At 36.7% G+C, this 24,212-nt stretch overlaps 1 protein-coding gene across 5 annotated transcripts in view; it reads left to right on the forward strand.

The window, feature by feature from the left end:
* TCF12 (transcription factor 12) overlaps nt 1-24,212 on the forward strand; it is a 377,241-nt gene that overhangs the window by 145,740 nt on the left and 207,289 nt on the right. For 4 of the 5 annotated variants that reach the window (XM_024767779.1, XM_024767777.1, XM_024767778.1 and 1 more), the window contains exon 4: nt 8,797-8,870. In XM_024767779.1, the coding sequence (XP_024623547.1) occupies nt 8,797-8,870 (74 nt within the window). Of the gene's footprint in view, nt 1-8,796; nt 8,871-17,079; nt 17,142-24,212 lie in introns of all 5 variants that reach the window. The other variant, XM_024767781.1, reaches the window with a different exon arrangement.

The following is a 24,212-nucleotide window of genomic DNA, read 5'->3' on the forward strand; positions in this document are numbered from 1 at the left end:
TGAATTTCTTTTTTTAACCCATCTCTAGTTAACTGAATTCTTATGACGGACTGTCATGTGAATGCCCTAATTTTATATGTGCCTCAGCCACTTAGACATTTGAATGCAAAATACCACACTTCTGTGAAGTACCAGAAGTACATAGAGATGAACAAGGTATGTTCCCTGTTATAAAGTTTTATTGGTAGGGTATACGTGAAAAGTAAATGTCAATGTTGAAGACAAAGTAAGTGCAAATTACTTTCTGAAGAAGTGTGATTAATATTGACTTAGTTGATGGAGAACACTTCTCAGAAGAGAGGACATTCGATCTTAGGCTGATTCAAAATTAGAAACTCAGTAGGTGGGGGAAAAGATAAGGGAGGATATTCTAGGACTAGGAAGCAATAGGAGTAGAATATGAATGTGTGACAAGGCTTGGCATGTTTGGGGAGTAACTAATGTCTTTATGAGGCTGGAGCATTGAGTTTTCTTTTTTTAAATTTATTTATTTTTGGTTGCATTGGGTCTTTGTTGCTGTGCGCGGGCTTTCTTGTTGTGGAGCACAGGCTCTAGATGCATGGGCTTCAGTAATTGTGGTACAGAGGCTCAGTAGTTGTGGCTCACAGACTCTAGAGCGCCGGCTCAGTAGTTGTGGCACACTGGCTTAGTTGCTCTGCAGCATGTGGGATCTTCCTGGACCAGGGCTCGAACCCGTGTCCCCTGCACTGGCAAGCAGGTTGTTAACCACTGTGCCATCAGGGAATCCCAAGCATTGAGTTTTCTGAGAAATATAGTATTCAGTATTGAAGCTGAAAAAAGTAGATTGAGGCCACCTTGAAGAATGCCACCTCAGGAGTGTGAGTGTTATTCCTGAGGCAGCAGAGGATCATATTTGAAAAGTGAATGGATGTGATCCAACTTGTATTTATGGCAAGATAATTGTGCTGGCAGTGTTAACTGTGGATTGGCATGGAACATAATAGAAGAATAAGCAATACAGAGGACCTGAATCAGAGCAAGGGATAGTTACTCAAAATATTGGCAAGGTAAAAATTAATACAATGGGTAACTGAGTGGTTAAGGGAATATGAAAGATGTGTTACCAAATTTAGGAGATTAGGGCTTCCCTGGTGGCACAGTGGTTGGGAGTCCGCCTGCCGATGCAGGGGACACGGGTTTGTGCCCCGGTCCGGGATGATCCCACATGCCGCGGAGCGGCTGGGCCCATGAGCCATGGCCGCTGAGCCTGCGCGTCCGGAGCCTGTGCTCCGCAATGGGAGAGGCCACAACAGTGAGAGACCCGCGTACCACAAAAAAAAAAGAGAACAAATTTAAGAGATTATTGCATTTCTAACCACATTTGTAAATATCCCAACATCATGCTGACTACATGAAACTTCTGGAACATTTTTTATTTAGAGTTCCTTTTATAGCAGTGTACATTAGGCTGTACTATAGTGAATGCAAAGTGATTTTTCTTAGGACATGTAATGATGTTATTTCATGGAACGTCTGTGTGTGGTTTAGCCACCAAGCCTAGTGAGGATTTAGGTTTCTCTAACACTTTTAAAATAATGTTTTCTCTTTGGGGGTAGTTACTTGTCTAGTTCATAGAGTCATTTATAGTCTAACTGATTCTCATTGGAATTTTTAAACTACTATTCATTTATTTAGAATATTGGTTTCAATTATTTCTAAAGAAGAATGGTAAGCTAACAAATAGGGAACCAGTTTCAGCCCCACTTATATTAAACTGAATGTATTATTTCCACTTTATACATTTATTTCTTCCACAAATATTTATTAGTGCCTACTGTGTGTCAGGCATTGTTCCAGGCACCAAACATAAAATATTGAACAAAACAGACGACACTCTTGTTTTCCTGGAGTTTTCAATCTACTGGGGGGGAAAAACAGATTGTAAACATCCCCCCATAATATGATATTTGAATAGAGAGACCTGAAGGAAATTAGGGGAACAAACCATTCAGATATCTGGGAGGAAGCATTTTATGAAGAGGGAAGAACAAGTGGCAAGGCCCTAAGGAGGAAGCATGCTCAGTGTGTTTGAGCAAAAACAGGGGTCCATGTAGTTGAAAAAGAGTGATCTAAGAGAATGAATAGTAGGAGATGAAGTCAGAGAGGTGGGAGGTGGAACCCATGAAACACTGTAGACCAGTGGATTTAATACTGAATGAGATGGGTAGATTTTGAGCATAGGATTGACAGGATTTGAGTTGTTTTGAAAAGGTCATTCTAGTTCCTATGTAGAGTATACACACTGTCACAGGGTCAAGAAGCAGGGAGACTCTTTAGGAGGCTATTGCCATAATACAGAGGTGCTCAGACTAAAATGATCATGTTAAAAATAGTGAGTCAGGCACTTCCCAGGTGGTCCAGCAGTTAAGACTCCTTCCTCCCAACACAGGGAGCTTGGGTTCCATCCTTGGTCAGGGTATACCGCATGCCACAATGAAGATCCCATGTGCCGCAACAAATGACCCAGTGCAGCCAAGTAAATAAATAAATATAAAATAAAATAAAATAAAAATAGTGAGTCATAGTCAGATTTTGAAAATGTTTATAAAGTAAATCTAATGGGGTTGTATCACTGAGAGACTGAATAGGGACATTTTTTGCTGAGACCCAGAGTTGGAGAAGAGGCATCCAGCCTTTTTTAGAATGGACTTCTTTAGTGCCTCTGTGGAAGAAAACATCTGGCATTGTTGTTTAGGTGCAGGGCTTTGTTGTTTAGATTCCAGAGGAGTATGACAGTTGCTTTTAGGTGCCCTGGGAGGGCCTTTTCTTGTTTCCAGAAATTTGACAGCCAGATAGTTTAGGGGAGGCTTGGAGATGGCTCAGGAGCTTTGACAGGGTTATTAGAATGTCTCTTCAGACAATCAGAGCAAATCCTCAATATACCAGGTCACTACAAAGATAGTTCTCAAGGTGGTACAAAATACCTGCTTGCCCTTTGAGAACTTAGTTTCAATCCCTGGACATTAGGCAGTTTTTTATTTTTCCTAAACAGATAGACCTGCCATTTCCTTTTGACCGTCTACTCTTACTTCATTGATTAAATCACTAGAATGTCCTGTTTAATTGTATATTTACAGGACATTTATATAGAGTGATGTGGCTAATAAAAATAGCATAGCGAAATCACTGTTTGGAAGTTAATTTCAAAATTAGTCATTTTCTTGAAATTAGTCATGTTTAATTATCTTATTCTAGTGTACTTTGGCACTGGAATATCCCTACTTTTAAAATCTTAGTTCTCATCAATTCCAAATAGAAATTGTGATTAATTTTAAAGATGACCTAAAAAGGTGATTCCTTTAAATCTTTTTACTGGTCTTATTTTCTTACATACTTTAAAAAGAGTTAAACTTTTTAATTTGACAGTTCACTTTACAGAATCTCAAATTATATTTTATTTTTAAAATTTTTTTATTTTTATTTTTTTTCAGAATCTCAAATTTTTTAGTAAAAAAAAAAAAAAAATTCCGGGGCTTCCCTGGTGGCGCAGTGGTTGAGAGTCCGCCTGCTGATGCAGGGGACGCGGGTTCGTGCCCTGGTCTGGGAAGATCCCACATGCCGCGGAGCGGCTGGGCCCATGAGCCATGGCCGCTGAGCCTGCGCGTCCGGAGCCTGTGCTCCACAATGGGAGAGGCCACAACAGTGAGAGGCCCATGTACCGCAAAAAATAAATAAATAAATAAATAATTCTGTAACCTATGTTATGTACTTCATATGAAGCAGCAGGTCTTATATTTCCGTACAATTTCAACATTTCCATAACTTTTCTGTTTTGTTTTTCGTTAATGTGTAGCATAAAAACAAAGGATTTGCTTTTATATTCTAATTGATTCTGTTTCACAGTGAATTTCTGGAAAAACACATTGGTAGATTTATTTCATAAGTATCTAAAATTTGAGAAATATAATAAAAAATGGTGGTGGTGGGTTTTTAGGTGTATATTGTTTTACAATTGATTGCAGCCTTTGAGTCTGATCTAAAGGAATATCATTAGCCCACTAATAAAATTGAGTGAAGAAACTACTGAAGAGACACATCCATAGCTTTGGTTATCTGACATAGCTATCTCCAATCAGATTTCTTTTATCAAATCATCTATTGAATCATCCTATAGCAGATGGCAGTCCTGCAAAGTATATTATCTTTTCCTTATTTATAACAGTGTTGGGATTTGATATTTTTGAAGTATTTTATTTGCTAGAGTAAAAACCTGATTTCACTGCTACCAAAAGCTGTGTGTATGTGCATGAAAGAGAGAAAGAGACAGAGAGTAAGAGAGGTATACAATCCACTGTGCTGTTCCTCCCAACTTTATATATGTCCCTTTTCCACAAGAAATAACTCTCAGGCATAATACAAAGCAATGTGGCTGTATTGACTTGTTTTTCTGAAAAGCTTTTTTTTTTTAAATTTATTTTTGGCTGTATTGGGTCTTCGTTGCTGTGCACAGGTTTTCTCTAGTTGCGGCGAGTGGGGGCTGCTCTTCATTGCGGTGCACAGGCTTCTCATTGTAGTGGCTTCTCTTGTTGCAGTGTGTGGGCTGTAGGCGCACGGGCTTCAGTAGCTGTGGCTCGCGGGCTTAGTAGTTGTGGCTCGCGGTCTCTAGTGTGCAGGCACAGTAGTTGTGGCGCACGGGCTTAGTTGCTCCACAGCATGTGGGATCTTACTGGACCAGGGCTCGAACCTGTGTCCCCTGCATTGGCAGGAGGATTCTCAACCACTGCACTACCAGGGAAGCCCTGACTTGTTTTTCTTATAGCTTTGCTGCAGGGATATCCTAACTACTCTTCTCTTGATTTTGTGTATCCCCCACCCTGCTTTCCCTTTCATTACTTCTCTGCTCTCTAGACTCCCCACCAGTACCTGAAATATTTTCCAGTTCCAGACGTGTTTCTCCCTTCACCCTCATAGTCTAGGGTGACAGAGTCTTTGGTGATAGGTCTGGTGGTAGCAGGTGGGAGAGGAGCTGGTCAGCAGCTTTACTCCTCATTCACCCCTTTTACCTCCAGGTAGGTCTTGTCTGAGCCTAACCAAAGCTTGAATAATGCTTCATGTACACAAACCCTGTACTGTTTTTTGAGCCCCTGGGGGCCCAGATTGGCGGGGGGGTGGTGTGGAACAGGTGTATAGGGTATAGAAAAGTCAGTACCCCAAAAAAATGTTTCCAATTTTTGCTAATGGCTAAAAACCTAGAGAAGTCTCTAGGATTTTGTGCTAGGAGAATGAAAGAAGTAGAAGGATAGAAGCTGTGAGATAATTTTATACTGATTCAAGAAAGAGAGCACTTTCAGTCAAAAAAGATGGTGGCAGTAGAGAGGAGGCAGGCAAAGTAGTACCTGAGTCCTTCATAGGAAAGAAAGTAATGCTAGATATTTTACTTGCCTAAGTTTACTTGCTCCTCCAAGAGTCTTGCTCTCTGACATCTCAAAAACTTGGTTACACCTTGTATTCCTTCTTCAGGCTCCCAGCCTCTTAGGGAAGTGCCTTTATGTGTAGTAATTTATGATTTGCTTTCAGTTACTTTTCCTATTAAATGTTTCACAAGAGAAGAAAGCAGATTGTTCCATTGAATTCACAAACCAGTGTTTTTAGATATATGGTCTAAAATTTAATGTTTGTTCTTTACTGAAAAATGTTAAATAAAATATTAAGACTTTTAAAATGAGGCACATGGAATCAAAATATATATTGGATTTTATTGGTTCCATTCAGAAAAGCAGGTACTTAAGAGATTCTGTATATAAAAGATTTTAAAAGTATCAATTAAAATTTCTATATTAGTTAAATTATTGGTTAACCCTTTTAATTTTGTTGCAGAGAAATAGAATAGATTAATTAGAAAGTTAAGCAAGACTCAAAAGTGTTTCTGCTACTTAAATATTCCTAAACTTTCTGTTACATCTACCATTTTAATCTGTAAGTTGAGGCACTGGCATCTCAAAAATTGTTGAATTGGCATATGTAGACTAGAAATCGGAAGGAAAGAAAAATATATGGCAGTGGTGATTCAGACATATCTTAATAGAAATGTTTTCCTCCTAATTACTGTATTGCAACTGTGGTATATTTTCTTGTTGATACATTGTTTTTCAGATTTTGATCAATTTGTATAATTTCTGTATTGTTTATTTTCTGTGGGTAATTTCTTTTTTCCTGGTTACCTTGGTCTTGTGGCTGAAGCTTTGGAAAGTTTATTACTCCTGTCATAATTCTATGTTTGTACAGCCATTGTGTTGAGCAGAAAGGAGTCGTTGATGCTAAAGGATGACTCTTGCCTTTGTCAGTGCCAGCCACGATCTTCTGCTCAGAGTCTAGATACATTAACAATAAAGCTGTAGAGCTCTTTTAAACCCTAGCCAGATCCTTGTTACTCTATAGCATCCTTTGAGCCCTCTACATGTCTTGTATCATTGGTATGTAGTACTCTTTAGTTGGTGGCTTAATTAATTACAATTTTATTTAATTAATCTTTGCTCTTCTTTGATGTTGTGGAAGTAATTAGTATCACTTGATAAGAATTAAGTATGTGTTTTCACAGAATTTCATTTATCACTTAAAATTTTGTCTGAGATGTTTTCTATAGCAGATACCCATTTATTTTCTTTTACATATGTATTTAAAATAACACATAGACCCCATATTTATTAATTATTTGATAAAAGGCAATTCAGAGTCATAAAATAAATTATTTTCATTAGAAATAGGATCATCAAAATAAGTTTGCACTGTATGTTCTAAATGAATGAAAGTTATGTTTACTCCCCACCCCCAGGCCCACCACTGCTTTTTATGGATTTGTCTACTCTAGGTACCTCATATAAGTGGAACCATATACTATTTGTCCTTTTGTGATTAGCTTATTTCACTTAACATAATGTCCTCAGGTTGTAGCATGTGTAAGAATTTCTTTCCTTTTTGAAGCTGAATAATATTCTACTGTAGGTATATACCACATTTTGTTTATCCATTCATTTGTCAATGGACACTGAAGTCACTTCTACATTTTGGCTATTGTAAACAGTGCTGCTATGAACATGGGTGTGCAAATATTTGAGACCCTGCTTTCAGGAGCCAATTTACTTTTGCATTTTACTTTGGATATATGATATTTTAAAAATATAACTCATTTAGGAAAAAAGTTACAAATGGAAAGTATGATCTTTTTAAATAAAACTTTTCCTAAAATTATTTGCAGTTTCGTAAGTAGCTTTATATTAATGGATTTTGTAGATTGATAGTAGTCTTTGTCTTGGATTGGGTCTCATTGCAATCCTATCTGCTATTCTACAGTGTTGATTGCAAAGAAAATGCTTGGAAAATAGACCACAGGTAACTGGATACTGGAGAAATATTTAGTAACAAAGTGTGTTTTTACATGATACTCCCCAGACTTGTAGAATCTTTCTTAAATCTAGAATTTCAATAAGAATTCTCCAAGAATGAACAAAACAAAAACACTTTTTGTTGTTGTTGTTTTTGTTTTGTTTTTACATATAATCTGTGTGTTTTTAAAGCTTCTGATTCATTTGAAATTGTGCTTAGTGTGTTGTTTATAGTAGGTACCCATCTTTTCTGTGTACTGTTTTTGATATAGGAAGTACAGATTCATAAAAAGAATAAATTAGGGTCCTACTAACTGAATTAGTAATTAGTGTATTTTACTTTGGGTACTGACTTCCTTTCCTTGCTTTTGTCACCTAGTCCTTCAGTTGGCAATTTGGTCCCTATGAAAGAGCCTTGGGAATCGTGGCTAGTTATTGGAGAATTTGCAGCATTTAACTTAGTACAGACCACTTCTCATCTAAATCACAGAAGACTTCAAGGAATTTTTTTGAAGAAAAAGAGGTTCTAAACTTAACAGAATGTTGTTTTTGTAACATCTAGAGTTTTCTCATGCAAGAATGAAACAAAAAAAGTCAACCATTTGTATTTCATCATAGAAAGAGTCTCAGAAGGGGCTGGGAAAGTGTACCCTGTTAGGAGTCAAGGATGAGAAAGGCTGGTCTTCAAAACAGAAAAGGGAGAAATGGCTGGATTGAGAGATCTCCAACTCTTTCAGATTTTTCTGGGGATTGATTGGAAGGTGAAAATAATAGAGCCAAAGCTTCAGAAGGAACATTAAGGAGGATAGTGAACTGTTTTGTTGTTAATGGTAATTTATCCTTGTCACATTGAGTCTTCCTTTGCAATTTTCTTAAGAATAGACCTCCTCATTTAGAATCAGACTTTAGAGGAGATTTTATTAGGATGAGTTGTCACATCATTTTGATTAGTTTTGATATAATTAATGTTGATTTGATATGGTTTGATATAGTTTGATTTAGTTTGATGTCTTCAGTTAAGAACAGCTACTCAGTGCTTTGATAGAAACCAGTTTTATTAACTCGAGCACTTGTTTGACTTGCTTCATTTTCTAACCCTTGTTCACTTCGTATATTCATGGAGGCAGTACTAAACTTTAGAAAGTTGGGGGTGGGGCATTCATCTACTCTTAGAAGTAGCAGTGGGTGGAGACAGGTGGAGAGACCTAGATTATGCTCTGTTCAAAAATCTCCAAAGACCTACATTGGCAATGTATGTAGGGCATTGTATAGAGCAGTGATAACGATACTCCCAAGTAACTTATTTCTGCAGGTTTCTGAGGTAAGGATTGATACACAGCCAGTTCCAATCAAATGCAGATACCACCCACTGAATTGTATTATCTGCTATACGAAACAAAACCCATCATTGTATCCTCTTGGATTTATATTGTTTACTTTCTTCTCTCCTTAGGTATGGATGAACGAGGAGGTACAACATCTTGGGGAACAAGTGGTCAACCAAGCCCCTCTTATGACTCATCTAGAGTAAGTTTGCTCATCAACCCTTGATTAAAATTGTAAAGATAATTTGGCAGAATAAGTAAGTTCTTTCATATGTGAGTTCTATTTCCTAAGAGAAGTGAAGATTAATGTATTTTATGGGAATATATTAGAATACCCAGTACCTTCATGGTAGCTTTAATTCTTTCCCTTAACTGTCATACTATGGGAGTTCATTTTATGTCCTACAATGAAAGAAATATTCTTGATGTTATTTCTACACCTCAACTACTTGTAATATCCTTTACTAAAGCTGGAAGAGCTTGGAATGCCTCACTAAGTAATCTCTAAACATAGTCATTTTTCTTCTTGTATTGTTTATTTGCCTTGAGAGCTCTCAAAGGACCAGCTTCTAGTCTCCCCTTTCACATTCTTGCTATAGTAGTCATCAGCGATTTGTATCAGGGATTCTATAGCTCTGTCTCTTGGAAGCATATCAAAACAGATACAACAGATGACATTTCTTGGTTGGCAGTTAAGAGAAAATAGGACCAAGCTAACATGCTATACAATGAAAGGTTAAAAGTTTAGAGCCTTTTCCAGAAATTAAAAGAACAAAAAAATTCCCCAAAACTTAAAAAAATGAGACTGAGAGACTGAAAATTAGACCAAAGAATTGACAATAAAATTAAAGGCTGTGCCCCCAGATTCTGCAGTAAATTGATGAGGTTAAGAGCTACCTTTTCCAAAAGGTCATACTTTGAATGAATAATGAACTATTTATTTCTCTCAGAATTAACCAAGAGAGAATAGACAAGCATAAAATTTATGGGCACTTAACTCTAGAAGCAAATTGGTTTAAGTGGAAGAAAACCTGAATAATGTGATTGGAATTCATAGTCTCCATATGGGTTACACTGTTTTGCATTGAAAAATGCTGAGTGAAAATACTTACTAAAATATGGGTTTTGCTATTATATTTGGCTGTAAATATGTTTAATTTATTTTAAATACTTGGGAGAAGAACTGGGATAGTCCTGTGGAATCCAGGAAACTGTAGAGAGAGACTGTTAAACATGGGTTTTAGTGTTTCCTTCTCTCAAATCAGTGCTGTGAAAGCTGAGTTGTAGTGTAAACAGCACTGTCCTGGGTATCACAGGATCTACTATCGACACTACTTTGAACTTGCTACTTAATCTTGGACGTGATATTTTATCTTGTGGGTAAACTGGTTGATATCCAAATTTCCTTCCACCTTTAAAATTTCTTTATTTTTTGAATAATATTGTGAATAGGAAAGATAGGTTTCCTGTTTCGATTTTGAAGTAGGGATTTTATGTATTAGAGGACAATACTAGTTGATACTGGATTATTTTCTTTCAGAGCCTTGAGTTACTGTGTGATAACATGTTATTTCTTAATATACATTAAATGGTGCCTTTGTACCTTACTTCCCTTTCAAGCTTTCAGTGTTTTTCTACTTGAGTACTGAATAGGATTTTAGGAGAAGAGACCATAATAATATATCCAAACATTTATATATTTCATGTTCCTGAAATTAAGTTTACCTTTAGAGATGGACTTCAAAGCAAATCTTGCTTTTCTTTTTGCTATTTGATCTATAGGTCAAATGTGAAATGCAGTTTTTTATTCTTAATTTGTTTTTTCAGTGTATGTTATGTACAGTGAAAAGTTAAATTGATTTCATAGTAGTTTTCTATTATAAAAATCCAGATTAATCTCCAGATATCCCATACAGCCATATGCTTGCGTGCGCGCACGCGCACACGCACGCACACACTATTCACACACATTTTTTTCCCTGCCTGGCTACTGAGGGATCTGATAGAACAGTGATTTACTGCCCTCCTTTCTTTTTGTTTTTGGTGAAATCTACTCTTCCAGTAACTTTTTTCCTTTATCCTAGTCATGATTCTGTGTTAGTCAAGATGTTATATTTTATTTACAATTTCAAACCATTTATTTCTCCCCTGAACTCTTCTCATCAGGGAGAGACATTTATGGTTATCTTTGAAGCTGTCCTCAGCACTCCTTTATAGGAAGATTGTCAACTTTCTGAGTTTTATTATTAAATATCTTTTACCACGTTGACCATGTTTTTCATAATCATAAGTATAGATGGATATAGTTTTGTTAATAAGAATCTCAGTTGAACAAAGTACTTAATTCTCCTTAGTGTTTTAATACAGTGAGTTTTTAAAATTTAGAAATAAATAATGATATTGGCCAAAAGCTAGTTTTGACACATTGTTAGTGAAATTAAGTCAGTTTAAGCTTTAATGAAATTTTAGATGCCTTTGTAGAAATTATGTGAATGACATTTATTTAGACTTTACTATATTCTATAAATAACACACTTCCTTCACGGAAAATCTCATTTAATAAATAATTTGATTTTACATTAATGATAGAAAAAATTTTAAGTTTACTTTTTGTGGTATGTCGTGATAAAAAGGTATTTAAAAACTGCAAAATGGGGGGCTTCCCTGGTGGTGCAGTGGTTGAGAGTCCGCCTGCCGATGCAGGAGGCACGGGTTTGTGCCCCGGTCCGGGAAGATCCCACATGCCGCGGAGTGGCTTGGGCCCATGAGCCATGGCCGCTGAGCCTGCGCGCCTGGAGCCTGTGCTTCGCAACAGGAGAGGCCGCAGCAGTAAGAGGCCCGCATACCGCAAAAAAAAAAAAAAACTATAAGGGAGAAAATAATTTTTTGTAGTACTGTAAGCAGTATTTAGCATATGAACTCTATTAATACTGTATTACTATACATTTTAGTGTACACGATTGGCTATTCAGAATCATGAAGGGTTGAGATCAATATTTATTTAACAACTTCTCAAGGAGAATTTTTTCTCTTTATACTTTTTGCCTATTCGGTCCTGACTTTAATTTTGATGAAGATACCATTCTGCTCTAGTAACCTTGATGCATAAGTGAGTTCCACTGGAATTGTGTGGCTAAGAGGCCACAAACTTCTTTTCAGTGTTTCACCCTATGCCCATTTTCAGAAGTAAGGAAAGTCACTACAGCAGAGCTCTTTCTAGTGTGTCTTCCCTGTTTTTCCCAAAACCACCAGAAAAGTAGCCTCATAGCGTACAGGTGGTTGGTTGAGTTTCCGGTTATCAGAACTACCCACAGCACCGTTGACCTACTCCCCACCTGTGCAGAACAAAAACACACACGTGAACAGATAAAAGCATCATCATGATTGAATAGCGCTTCTATTTTCAGAAATTTGTGAAAGTGGTGATTGAATTTAAAGCACCAGAGACTGAAAGGAGCGATTAATCTCAGATAATTTAGACATGGGCAGAGGTATAATTAATTAATGACTTTGTCCCCTCCCTCCCTTATTTTTTATTCTTTCCTACAAATGAATGTTTTCTATATTTGACCTTTGTAACCAGGCATAAAGGCCAGAGAATATCATGATTTTTCTTATTTTCTACAGTGTTAATGATTTATTCTAGTTTCAGATTCCCCCCCCCCAACTCCCCGTCTTTAGAAGGCAGTGATTAAGAGCACATACTCTGGGGCCAGACTACCTGGGATGAATCCCAGCTCTGCCACTTACAGCATGTGTGATTCTTGTCCAGTTACTTAAATTTACTGTACCTCAGTTTACTCATCTGTGAAATGGGGATAATAATAATTACTTTACAAAGTTGTTGTGAGAATTAAATGAGATACATGTACAGTGGGCAGTGCTTAGATCAGTGTCTAGTACATAATGAGTGTTCTGTAAGTGTTGGCTTTAATCTTATATATCTCAGAATTTATCAACTAGATTTACTTGTAACAAACACGTTTAAATGAATGAATACATTTGCAACTGTGCTGCATTCTAAGTGTAATGAATAAGAATTGCTTTCTGATTCAGTCATGCTTATTAATACTATACTTTTACTTCTTTTATAATTGTAAAGGACATAAATAAAATTGATTTCCTTTCCCCTGCAATTTCTTTCTTGGGAATGCAGAAGTCTTCTGAGAAACTTTGATATAAAAGTTTTTGTCTGTATAATGCTTTATATATAATGAATGCTGTGTATGTGTTTGCTGAATATAATCAGATTGAGGAAGAATCATTAGATATACTAGATTAATTGCGTTTGGAGTTTGAGGACGGGAAGGAACCGAAATTGATACAAGCTGGTGAAGCTTGAAGTAGGTGGTGGTGGTATTAATTAATGGTTATAGGGCTTTCTTCTGTGCTTACAAATTATTGCCCTGATTGATGACACTGCTTAGTGAAGCATTTTATTTAAGATCACAGCCTCTGAAGAGTCGTGCTCTGTGACCTTGGACAAATTACATAACCTCTTTGTGCCTCAGGTTTCTAATCTCTATAATTATGATAATCTTACAGATACTTTGTAGGATTTTGGTAAAGATGGAGTATAATAATAGCTATGAAGTATTTCATTTATTGATACAATAAATGAAAGCTGCTGTTACTGTTATTACCACCATTATTATTTTCTCCAAATATCTAATATTTTATTATATATTTTCATGCTTATATTTCCTCATGTACAAATTCTGTTTCAAAAATATTGTCTGATCATTTTAGTTTACGGAAATTCCAAGGGGCCATGTCATCTTGGTTTTCCTGCCCTTTTAAGCTCTGCTACCCGACCTAGGCCAAGCTCACAGTGCCGAAGTACCGTTGCAGTTTATACCCTGGGCAAGGTGTTATGAGAGGGCTCATAGGAAAGAGAAGTCTTTCTGTTGATACTCTTTCCTACAATACAGAGTTTTGCATTCCTTAATTTAAAAGGTATGAGTTCACTGGTAGGTAACCACTAATAGAAATTATATTTATAGGTACCATCAATGCCCAGGAGTTGGCAGTTTAATCATAAGTATTTTCAGGTTACATATAACCCATTGTGGTAGTTATTTTTGGAAAAGGAACAACATTCAATTGAGTAGAGTTTGAGTGCTTATTTTTTCTAATTGCTAAATTTCTACCATGGTTTTCCCTTCTCTTTATTTTATTTTTTATTTTTTTTTGCGATATGCGGGCCCCTCACTGTTGTGGTCCCTCCCGTTGCAGAGCACAGGCTCCGGACGCGCAGGCTCAGCAGCCATGGGTCACGGGCCAGCCACTCCGCGGCATGTGGGATCTTCCCAGATCGGGGCACGAACCCGTGTCCCCTGCATTGGCAGGTGGACCCTCAACCACTGCACCACCAGGGAAGCCCCCCCGCCTCTCTTGTTTTTGTTTTTGTTTTTTTGCGGTACGCGGTCCTCTAACTGTTGTGGCCTCTCCCGTTGCGGAGCACAGGCTCTGGACGCGCAGGCTCAGCGGCCATGGCTCACGGGCCCAGCCACTCCGCGGCATGTGGGATCTTCCCAGACAGGGGCTCGAACCCGTGTCCCCTGCATCAGCAGGCAGACTCTCAACCACTGCACCACCAGGGAAGCTGCCCCCGCCCTTCTCTTTATAATATGGTTTGCAGAATGAAACAATCTTGCTCGTGTTGTTCTTCCTTCCCTCCCCATTTTGCAATATTCAGATTTTGAAAGCTAGAAGAATTTTCAAAACTAGAAGGTGTTTTATTTATATCCAGTCCTTTTAGTTCGTAGAGGAGGAAACTTAAGAGAGTATGAGATTTGGCTAGGTTGAGATGTGTGCTGTTGATACAAAATACACATGAGATTTGGTCAGAAAGTTTGCCTAGTCAATGACAGACTCTGGCCTAGAACTCACATATTCTGAATTCTGTGCTAGTATTTTTAACCCCCTTACCTTAGAATTTCCCAACTCAAAGAATTGTCTTAAATTTTCTGCCATATACTGAAGGAATGGGAGGAGAGAGACGACAAAGGTGAAAAAAGAAGAGGATCTACAATTGATAAAGAGGGCATTGGACGTTATTTGATTTTTTAAAAAATTTGCCTGGCAGGTATAGTGTTTCATGAGGCAGAATAGTGTACAATTTAAGAGCTTGAATGTTGAAATCAAGATGCCTGTGCTGTTTCTGGCACTCCTATTTCTTAGCTGTATGACTCTAGGCACGTTGCTTCTCTTTGCCTCAAACATTTTTTTTCTTTTCCCTTTTGCACTGGTTGTGGGGGCCGGAGGTGGTGGATACTAATAATAACTACCTTACTGAAGTTCCGGACTTAGGCCTATTAGTGGAGAAGGGGAAAACCAGTTATGTGGTGATGAGTTGGCTTTAAAATACTTAGCTTAGCTGCTGTGTATGACTCAGCACAAAATAATCTCAGGGACTTTCTGTTAGGGGATAAATAGTTGATATGTTTTGAGTTCTTTCATTGTAAACATACTGTGTGACTTGTGCTACCTGTTGCAGTGAAGGGATATGAGGGTACAGTTTATTTAAAAAGCACCAGCAGTGGTCATTTCTCAGATCAGCTGTCAGGAATACTTGTGGATGGCAGCCTGACAGACCAGATCAGGTAGAAAAATGAAAATATTAGGGTACAAGGATTCAGAATTTGTTCTAGATTTCTGAGAGTCATACACAAAGCCATAGATTAGGTACTTGGGTTAAAGGAAACAAAAATAAATAAAAATTCAACTAGAGTAAACATAGAGCTTTCAGATTCTATGGACACTAAAATGAGTCCGTAAGGTTATCTGTATTCATTTAATGTTACTTCTCTAACAACTCTGGACCATTTCTGTCAGATGTGGCTAAAGGGATCTTTAATTTTGCTTAGTGCTCTCTCCATTCTTAGCAAGTATTCAATATCTGTTCCTTCATATATATGGAAGAGTTTGGCTAATAACCACTCTGAAGTTTGAAGGGTAGCAAGTTGGAGATGGCATAATAGGGGCTTAATTCCCATCACATGTTATCTATGCAAAACAAACAGAGGTCGTTCTGACTCCAGGAAGGGTTATACTGGTGGAGTTTTGAGAGAACCTGGTGTGTAGTTCATTTACATTTGACAGTAGGGGCCTTGGGAGTACCTAGGAGCAGAGAGAACATGTTGTTTTCTTCTCCCAGCAGAGCACAGTGGCATGAGAGCTACCCTTGTAAATAAGGCTGACAGTGTTGTCTGCCTGCTTTTAAGGAACTTGCTCTTTCTGTGGTTCCCCAGTTTTACCCTGCTGAGATTTGTAGATGCACTCAGTTTCTGAAATGTCAAAAGTGAATAAATGTGTATCTTAGAGTTCAGGAAATATGGTTGGAAATACAAGTCATACTTACCAAGTCATCTTTATTTTAAATAAACTGTAAAACTTTAACTCTTTTAAGGCAGCAGTGAGAAGCTCTAATTAGGCAACAAATAATTAATTACCAAAGTAATTTCACTGATTACCATGAGATTACAGGAGAGGGAGAAATTCCTTTGAGTGGTCAGGAAAGACTTAATAGAATAGGAAGAGTTTGAGTAGAATATTGTAGGACAAACAATATTTGTGTGAATAAGGTTGAAAGGAAGACAGCTCTTTCTGGGAAGGTAGAATGATGGGACCACAAGTTACAGAGGCACCAAAACCACAAAATTTAGAATATAGTAAATCACCTTGCTTTGTAGGTGAATAGTGTGATAAGGCAGATAACCTTTCTGTAGAAGAAATAAAGTCTGTCCTTTGAGAAATAGAGAACCAATTAAAAATAAACTTTGTCACAGGGAATGGCACAAAGGGTTTTATAAATATCGATATGCTGTGGTATGAAGGATGGATCCAAACACAAGAAATTGGATAATCTGATATGATGTTACTACACAGGCCCACTTGGGATGAAATAAGACTTAGATTGGGATGATAGGATCAAGACCACAAAATATTGGAGAGAGGAGAGATGTCACAAAGGAAAAAGAAACTGGTACACTTGGTGAATGAGGAAAATATGAAATCATGTAGACTCACTATCCCCAGAGAATGATGACTCCTGAATTAAGCTCCATGTGTTTTATTTAGCCTTTGACAAGTTAGTTGTGGTTGTGTTATACAACTACCAGATTGTTTGATTTTGATAAATAGCTTCCCTTGCAAATGGGAAAATCTAGTTGTGTGAATAAAAAGTAAATAAAATAGTTTTTACTCATTGTCCCCCATTTGTCAGCGTTAATGGGTAATAAAGTTCACTCCCTTAGAGCACATATTTTCTCTAGATTGTTTACTGTTTGCATTGTTTTTATTTTTGAGGGGGATAATGGTATAGGTTTTATAGCTACTAGGGGATCAAATGCAATAATTAGAAAGGACACACAAATTTTGAAATAGTATTTTATGCCTCTTGATCTCAGGTACAAAACACGAGATGAAGCAGTTAAATAGCAAAGCAAGACAGGAGGGACAGAGAATTAAAGTAAGTGTTTTCTATATATTGCATCTATGTTCCCATTGATCTCTGTTTTGTTATGTAACTGCTCCTTCTGAATGTTCTGAATGTGAAGAAAACTATGGGTAAGAAAAGGGTGTATTTTAAAGTTAGGTTCAAATAAACCCATGAGAGAAAATGTTGTTTGTTAATCTTGGTCGTATTCAAACAGCACCTGCCTATAAATTGTAATCGTAATGTTTTTGGATAAGGAGAAATTGGGTTAAGATGATGTAAGCTCCTTTAAATCTCTTGCTAGCAGATATTTAAAATGAAAGAAATCACATAGCTATCAGATTGTCCACTCCCATTTTTAAGCCAGTCAAACCTATTTTTTAAGTTTAGCCATTCAACAGGGACAATGCCTGTTGAGATGCTCTAACATAGATCTTTTGGAAAGAGCCTGTATGTCAGTTTCTCACCTCATTGTGAGTTTCATTTAACTTTGTATGCCTGTGAAATAGCATCTTTATCAGGATTGATCTTTACAATTCTCTTTTTTTTTTAATCTTCTCAGTGTTGGGTCTTGAAAGTTAACAAGTGGAAGTCAAAACATAATAATCTTTGAATCTCTCTTACATCCTTTTTTGTAATTGTTGAGGATTTATTTTCTGACAGCTTTTTTTAAAAGTTATTTTCTATAAATTTAAATGTTTCTTATTCATGAGAAAATAATGGAGGGTAGATTCTGGCAGAATACATTTTTAGGCCTGCTTAGCCTGTTTTAATTAGTAACAATATTTACAACTACCACTTGTCACAATATAGTTTAAAACCTTTCACATGTTACCTTTTTTAAGCTTCATACCAGCTCATCAAGAAGCCATTTAAAAAATCCCATCCATTTTAGAGGTGAAGAAATTGAGGCTCAGAGAAGGTAGATAACTTACCAGATATTAAGCACACAAGAGTAGTAACCAGGCAGTATGATTTTAAATTACTGTCCCTTTGGACCATATCACACTTGCTGAAGTTTAAGAGAGACCCCAAAATAGTTGTTATTACTACTTGTCCAGGACTTTGACACATACTCTAGAAGTTGTAAGATGATGTCACTATCATTATTTATTATAAAAATATTATTCACATTTTATACATTAAAAATATAAGCCATGGAATGAATCGGATAAATTTGCTTCCTGGTATCACCACTGTATTTGACCTTGGAAAGGATAAAATAACTTAATCTCTGAGCCTCAGATTTCTTATCTGCAAAGAGATTTATCTCATAAGAAGTGTGTAAGAATTAAGTAGAGGCATAAAGTATTTAGCACATATGTGTAATTTATTAAGAAGTCTATAAGTGTTCCTCTTTTTACAGTCAGTCTCTTGAAAAGTTACTCCATTTTGATACAAAACCATGTTAAGAATTTTACAAGTCTTGGATGCTCCTTAGAAAGACAGCTGTTTTGAATTCCTGGAGTATGTCCTGAACAAGATGGGGGATCTGTTGCAGTTTTTAAATGCCCACCAAGAGGTCCTATAAGTCAGGAAAAGTTAATTATGTTTATAAAATTGAAATTATTGGAAACGTTCATTACAGATGAACAGATCTTGGGATTTGGAATTATCCGGAAAAATAAAATTGGCCAATCCAGGTTCTTATGAACGTAGATTCTTATTAGTCTACATTCTTATGACAGAATGTAGATTTTAAAAGAGGAGGCTTCAGTTAATTTCTCAAATCTGTTTGAAAGATATCTACCTCACAAGGTAGTGATCCTCAATGAGCTTATGTATGTCAAAGGCGTAGCATGATCAACTAATGTCAGTTCCTTTTGTGATGTACTTTTGTTATATATTCTAACATTTTTATTCTGAGAATAAGAAGCTTGGACTGTTTTCCTTCAACATATTGAACAGACACTTAATCTTTTGTGCTTTCAAATGAAGTAATTATTTTCATGTGGTTTTATATCATTATCAATCTGCTGCTTTTTGCATGGAGCAATCATGTTCTTGGTGTATAGTATAGGAAATTATTTAGTAATTGAGCAATGAAATATCACCTGTACTGAACCAAACGTCTTCTCTGCATTGGTGATACCATGAAATCTTATTAAGTTTAGACTTTTCTGAGTTCTTGCTCTGTAAATATTTTTTTCATTTTCCAGTAACCCTACCTTGCTCTCTTAGATCACTTTTCCTCAGTATCTTCCTTCCCAGTTTAGAATTTTACAGTCTTCTCTTGGGTGTCCATATTTTAGTTTGTGTGCTGTTCACATGAAAATCCTTTTTTCTCCCACTTTTTTTTACTTATGAAGCACTTACTGAGATTTCACTATTTTCTAGTCACTGGCATTAGTTGGGCAGAATGAAAATGAGCAGTCCACGTTTCCTGGGCAAAAGGAGTGTTCCTTCTCATGAGAAAAACAGATTGTTATACCACAGAATGATAAAAGTTGTAGTAATGAAGGCCCAGGGAGAGTAGAAGCACAAAAATAAAAGCAATACTTGGTTATAAAACCTCCAGGGCATATCAAGTGAAAGTGATGTTTTGTAATACAAAGAACAGAGGACTGATGAGTTACTTATTCTGGACTTAATTCCTAACATGTAAAACAAAAATTTTTGAACACTATCAGAGTTTCTAGAACTGGGCTCAATAGGTTATTAATAAACAATATATAAATACAGAGCTCTGTGGTCCAATATATTTATGTATTATTGAGTTAAAAAAATTAGATTTCCTTGTTGGTATTAGGTGTCTCAGTTTTTAATATTATTGTAAATTATAAATCTTTAAGAAAGGAGCAGAATATACTTCTTCTCACATTTTTTTTCCTACCGTGGAATCTTTCTGTGTTACATATGAATTGTTTGACTGATAGTAACAGTCTCAAGAAATAGTAAATTAGACAGTTTATATACTTAACTATTAATTTAGATCCATGATCCATTGCAAGCTCAGTTTTGGTTAAGTATAAAGTCAGGGTCAAAATTGATTTTTTTTTTTTTTTTTTTTTTTTGGGCATAAGAGTATCCAATTTTGTTGGCACTGTTTGTTGAAAAGATTGTCCTTTTCCCCATTGAATTCCCCTGTTATCTCTGTTGAAAATCAATTAACTGTGTATGTGAGGATCAATTTCTGAACTCGCTGTTCTGTTCCATTGATTTTTTTTAAACCTTTACATCGATACCATATTATCTTGATCACTGTACCTTAAAATACATCTTGATATCAAGTAGTATAAGTCATCCAACCTTAATTATTCTGTTTCAAAATTGTTTTTCCTATTCTAGGTACATTGCATATACACTGAAACATTTCGACCAGCGTATCTGTTTCTAGAAAATCTTCTGGGATTTTAGTTGCATAGAATCTCATCAGTTTAAGAGGAATTGATATTTTAGCAATGTGGAATCTTCTGATCAGTGACTATGGTATAACTTTCTCTTAAGTCTTCTTTAATTCCCGTTAGTAATGTTTTATAGTTTTCAGTGAACACATATTACACATCTTTAGTTTATCACTAAATAATTTTTTTTTTTTTGCGGTACGCGGGCCTCTCACTGTTGTGGCCTCTTCCGTTGCGGAGCGCAGGCTCAGTGGCCATGGCTCACGGGCCCAGCCGCTCCGCGGCATGTGGGATCCTCCCGGACCGGGGCACAAACCCGCGTCCCCTGCATCAACAGGCGGACTTTCAACCACTGCGCCACCAGGGAAGACCACTAAATAATTTTTGATGCACTTATAAATTTAAATTTCTGTTTGTTCATGCCTTATATAAAAACTATAATAAGTTTTGGTATATTGACCTTATATCCTGCACCTTGCTAAACTCACTAGCTGTAGTAGTTTTTTTGTACATGCTGGAGGATTTTCTGTTTGGATAATGAGAATTTAACTTTTTCTTTTCCAATCTGGATTTTTCCCCTTTATTGAATTGGTTATGATTTCTTGTACAGTGTTGAACAGAAGTGACAAGCGCGGATAGCTTTGCCCTGTTCTTGATGTTGGAAGAACAACCAGTCTTTCGCCATTAAGCATGACATTAGTTATACGTTTCATTCGTGTGATTTATTAGATTGAGGAAATTTCCTTTTATTCCTAATTTGTTGAGAGTATTTATCAAAAATGGGTGTTGGATTTTATTAAAATAATTTTTTGCATCCATTGAGGTGGTCATATGGATTTTCTTTTGTAGTGTGTTACTGTGGGATTATATTGATTACTATTTTTAATTTTAAACCAACCTTGCATTCCTGAGATAAATAGCACTGGATTACTATGTGTTGTTCTTTTATATATTGTTGAATTCAATTTGCTAAAATGTTGTTAAGAATTTTTATATTTGAGTAATACTGATCTGTATGATTTTTTTTTCCTTGTCCTGTCAGTCAGAATTTGATATCATGATAATACTGGCCTCAAAGAATGAGTTGAGAATTATTACTTCCATTTTAATTTTTTGGCAGAATTTATGTAATGTTGGTATTATTTCCTCTTTAAATATTTGGTAGAATTTACCAGTGAAGATATGTGGGCCTAGAGTTTTCTTTGAGAGATGGCTTTTAATTTTAACTTTATTAGTAGATAAGAACTATTCAATTTTTTTCTTGAGTGAGCTTTGTTAGTTTGTGTATTTTAAGAAATATATCCATTTGTCCATTTCATCTAAGTTGAATTTATTGGCATAAAGTTGTTCATAATTCTCTATTACCTTTTAAATATTTATATTAGTTATCTCTTGCTATAATAATAAATTACTGCAATTTTAGTGGCTTAAAATAGTACATATTATGGACTCACAGTTTCTGTGGGTGAGGAATTAGGTATAGCTTAGCTTGGTCCTTTGCTTCAGGGTCTTTTATAAGACTGTAAGCAAAGTACTTGCCAGAACTGAAAGACTGATTGGGGAAGGATCTGCTTCCAAGATCATGTGTTTTTTGGCAGGATTCAGTTCCTTTTGGTTTGTTGAACTAAGGATCAAAGTCCCCTGTTGGCTGGAAGCTGCCCTCAGTATCTTGCCAGTTGGGCCTTTCTGTTATGGCAGCTTACTTCATCATAGCCATCAAGGGAAGAGGGATCTGCTAGGAAGATAGAAGGCACAGTATTATGAAGCCTAATTATGGAAATGGCATCCCATCACTTTTGCAATATTCTTTTGATTGAAAGCAAGTCGCTTAGGCCAGGTCACACTGAAGAGGAATGGCTTATATAGGGGTATGAATACCAGAAGACATAGATCATTGAGGGCCATCTTAGAGTCTACCTGGCACAGCATTTGTAGGACCTGTAGTTAAAATCCCTACCTCATTCCTGATATTGGTGAATTATTTCTTTTTCTCCTGATCAGTATGGCTAGAGGCTTATCTCTTTTACTGACATTCTCGAAGAACTAGTTTTTGTTTCTTTGGTTTTCTCAATTGTTTTTCTGCTTTCAGTATGTTTGACTTCTACTCTTACCTTTACTTTGAGTTTAGTTTGCTCTTTGTTTTTTAGTTTCTTAAGGTGGAAGTTGTGGTCATTGATTTGAGATCTTTCATCTTTTCTAACAGGCATTTAGTACAATAAATTTTCCTCTGACCATGGTGTTACCTGCATCCCACAATTATTCCTATTTTCTGTTTTCATTTCATTCAGTTCAAAATACTTTATAATTTTATTACTGAATGAATCAGGTCCCCCCACTTCCTGCTTACAAAATCAGTTACAGACTTACAAACAGTAGAAAAGAAAGGTGCTCTTAATCAGAATGGCAGCAATCTGGGCAGATGGTGGACTCAGCATCCCCCACAAACCACCTCCGAAGATTCTGCTCAGCCATGAAACTTCTAAAGAGAAGGAGGGAAGTAATCTCCGTTAATCATTGAGATAGGGGGTCAGAGTCATCATCATCCCCCCACTGCAGGCTCGTTGACTTCTTGTAATCTTCCTCTAGATGTTATCTTGTTCACACAGTTTGTTCGGGAGATGACTGAAGGGGAAGCTAAGGGAGAGATCTGGTCATCTTCATTTCTACATTTCATTGCTTATTCTTCATTTCTACTTCTTTGATCTATGGAAAGAACCAACAAGTTAGACAAGGTATTGTGTGATTAAAAGATTTGAAAGCTGTGCTTGGGCCAGAAATGAGTAGAGCATGGTGGCACCTGGTTTAAAAGTTAGTTACAATATAGCTTTGCTAAAGTGACAAGAAAAGGGGCTTCCTGCTGAGGGTGGCTTCCTGCTGAGGGTGGTTTCCTGCAAAGAGCTGCTTACAAATCCCCACTTGTCAGAACATCATTTCATTTCTGTGGGGTTAGGGATGAAGGTCTGTCTTGTAACTTCTTCATGCTGACATAGAGTGCTATATTCTCAGAGTGGAGGGTTGTCAGCATGGGTCTGTAGCATCTCTGCTGATGATTTTGGTTGTCTGCTTATATATACGGGTAAAGAAAGCTACAATTACTTTGATGCCCACAAAGAAATAGATTATTATGAGCAATAATGTTAATCCCATTCTCTTGAGGCCAGTTCTTGGAATTGTGCTAGCCATAGATTCAATACTGCTCAAGCTGGAGCAGCTTATGTCATGGCTACAGTCTGGTCATCATGCAGTTAGCTTTTTTCCTGTGGTAGCAGTTATAGTATCTGTAAAACAATTCAGGAGTGTGCATCAGACACTGAGTCTGTGACTGTTGTCCTAATCATTAACTGTTCGGTTTTGTACTTGGGGCCGGGGTGGGGGTGGGGGAGGTCCTGCTCTGTTGCAGTTTTCCTGTTGCTTTCTTCCTTGACCCTTGGGTTATTTACAGTTATATTGTTTAATTTTGAAATATTTGGAGATTCTGTAGATATGTTTTTATTATTGATATTTAAAATAACATTGTAGCCAGAGTACATGCTTTAGTTCTTTGTGTAAATCTGTATTTCGGTCTGGTGTTACTTTCATTTCGACTGAAGAACTTCCTTTAACATTCCTCATTGTGTAGGTCTGGTACTGATAAGTTTTTCATGTTCCATGTGTCTGAAATATTCTTAATTTTTTGTACAAGGTATAGAGTTCTAAGTTGCCATCTCTTTTCCTCTTCTCCTTCTTCCTTTTCCTCCTCTTCTCCCTGTCTCCTGCCTCT

The sequence above is a fragment of the Neophocaena asiaeorientalis genome, unplaced genomic scaffold (genome assembly GCF_003031525.2).
Source record: "Neophocaena asiaeorientalis asiaeorientalis breed wild unplaced genomic scaffold, Neophocaena_asiaeorientalis_V1.1 scaffold71, whole genome shotgun sequence".
NCBI classification, from domain to species: Eukaryota; Metazoa; Chordata; class Mammalia; order Artiodactyla; family Phocoenidae; genus Neophocaena; species Neophocaena asiaeorientalis.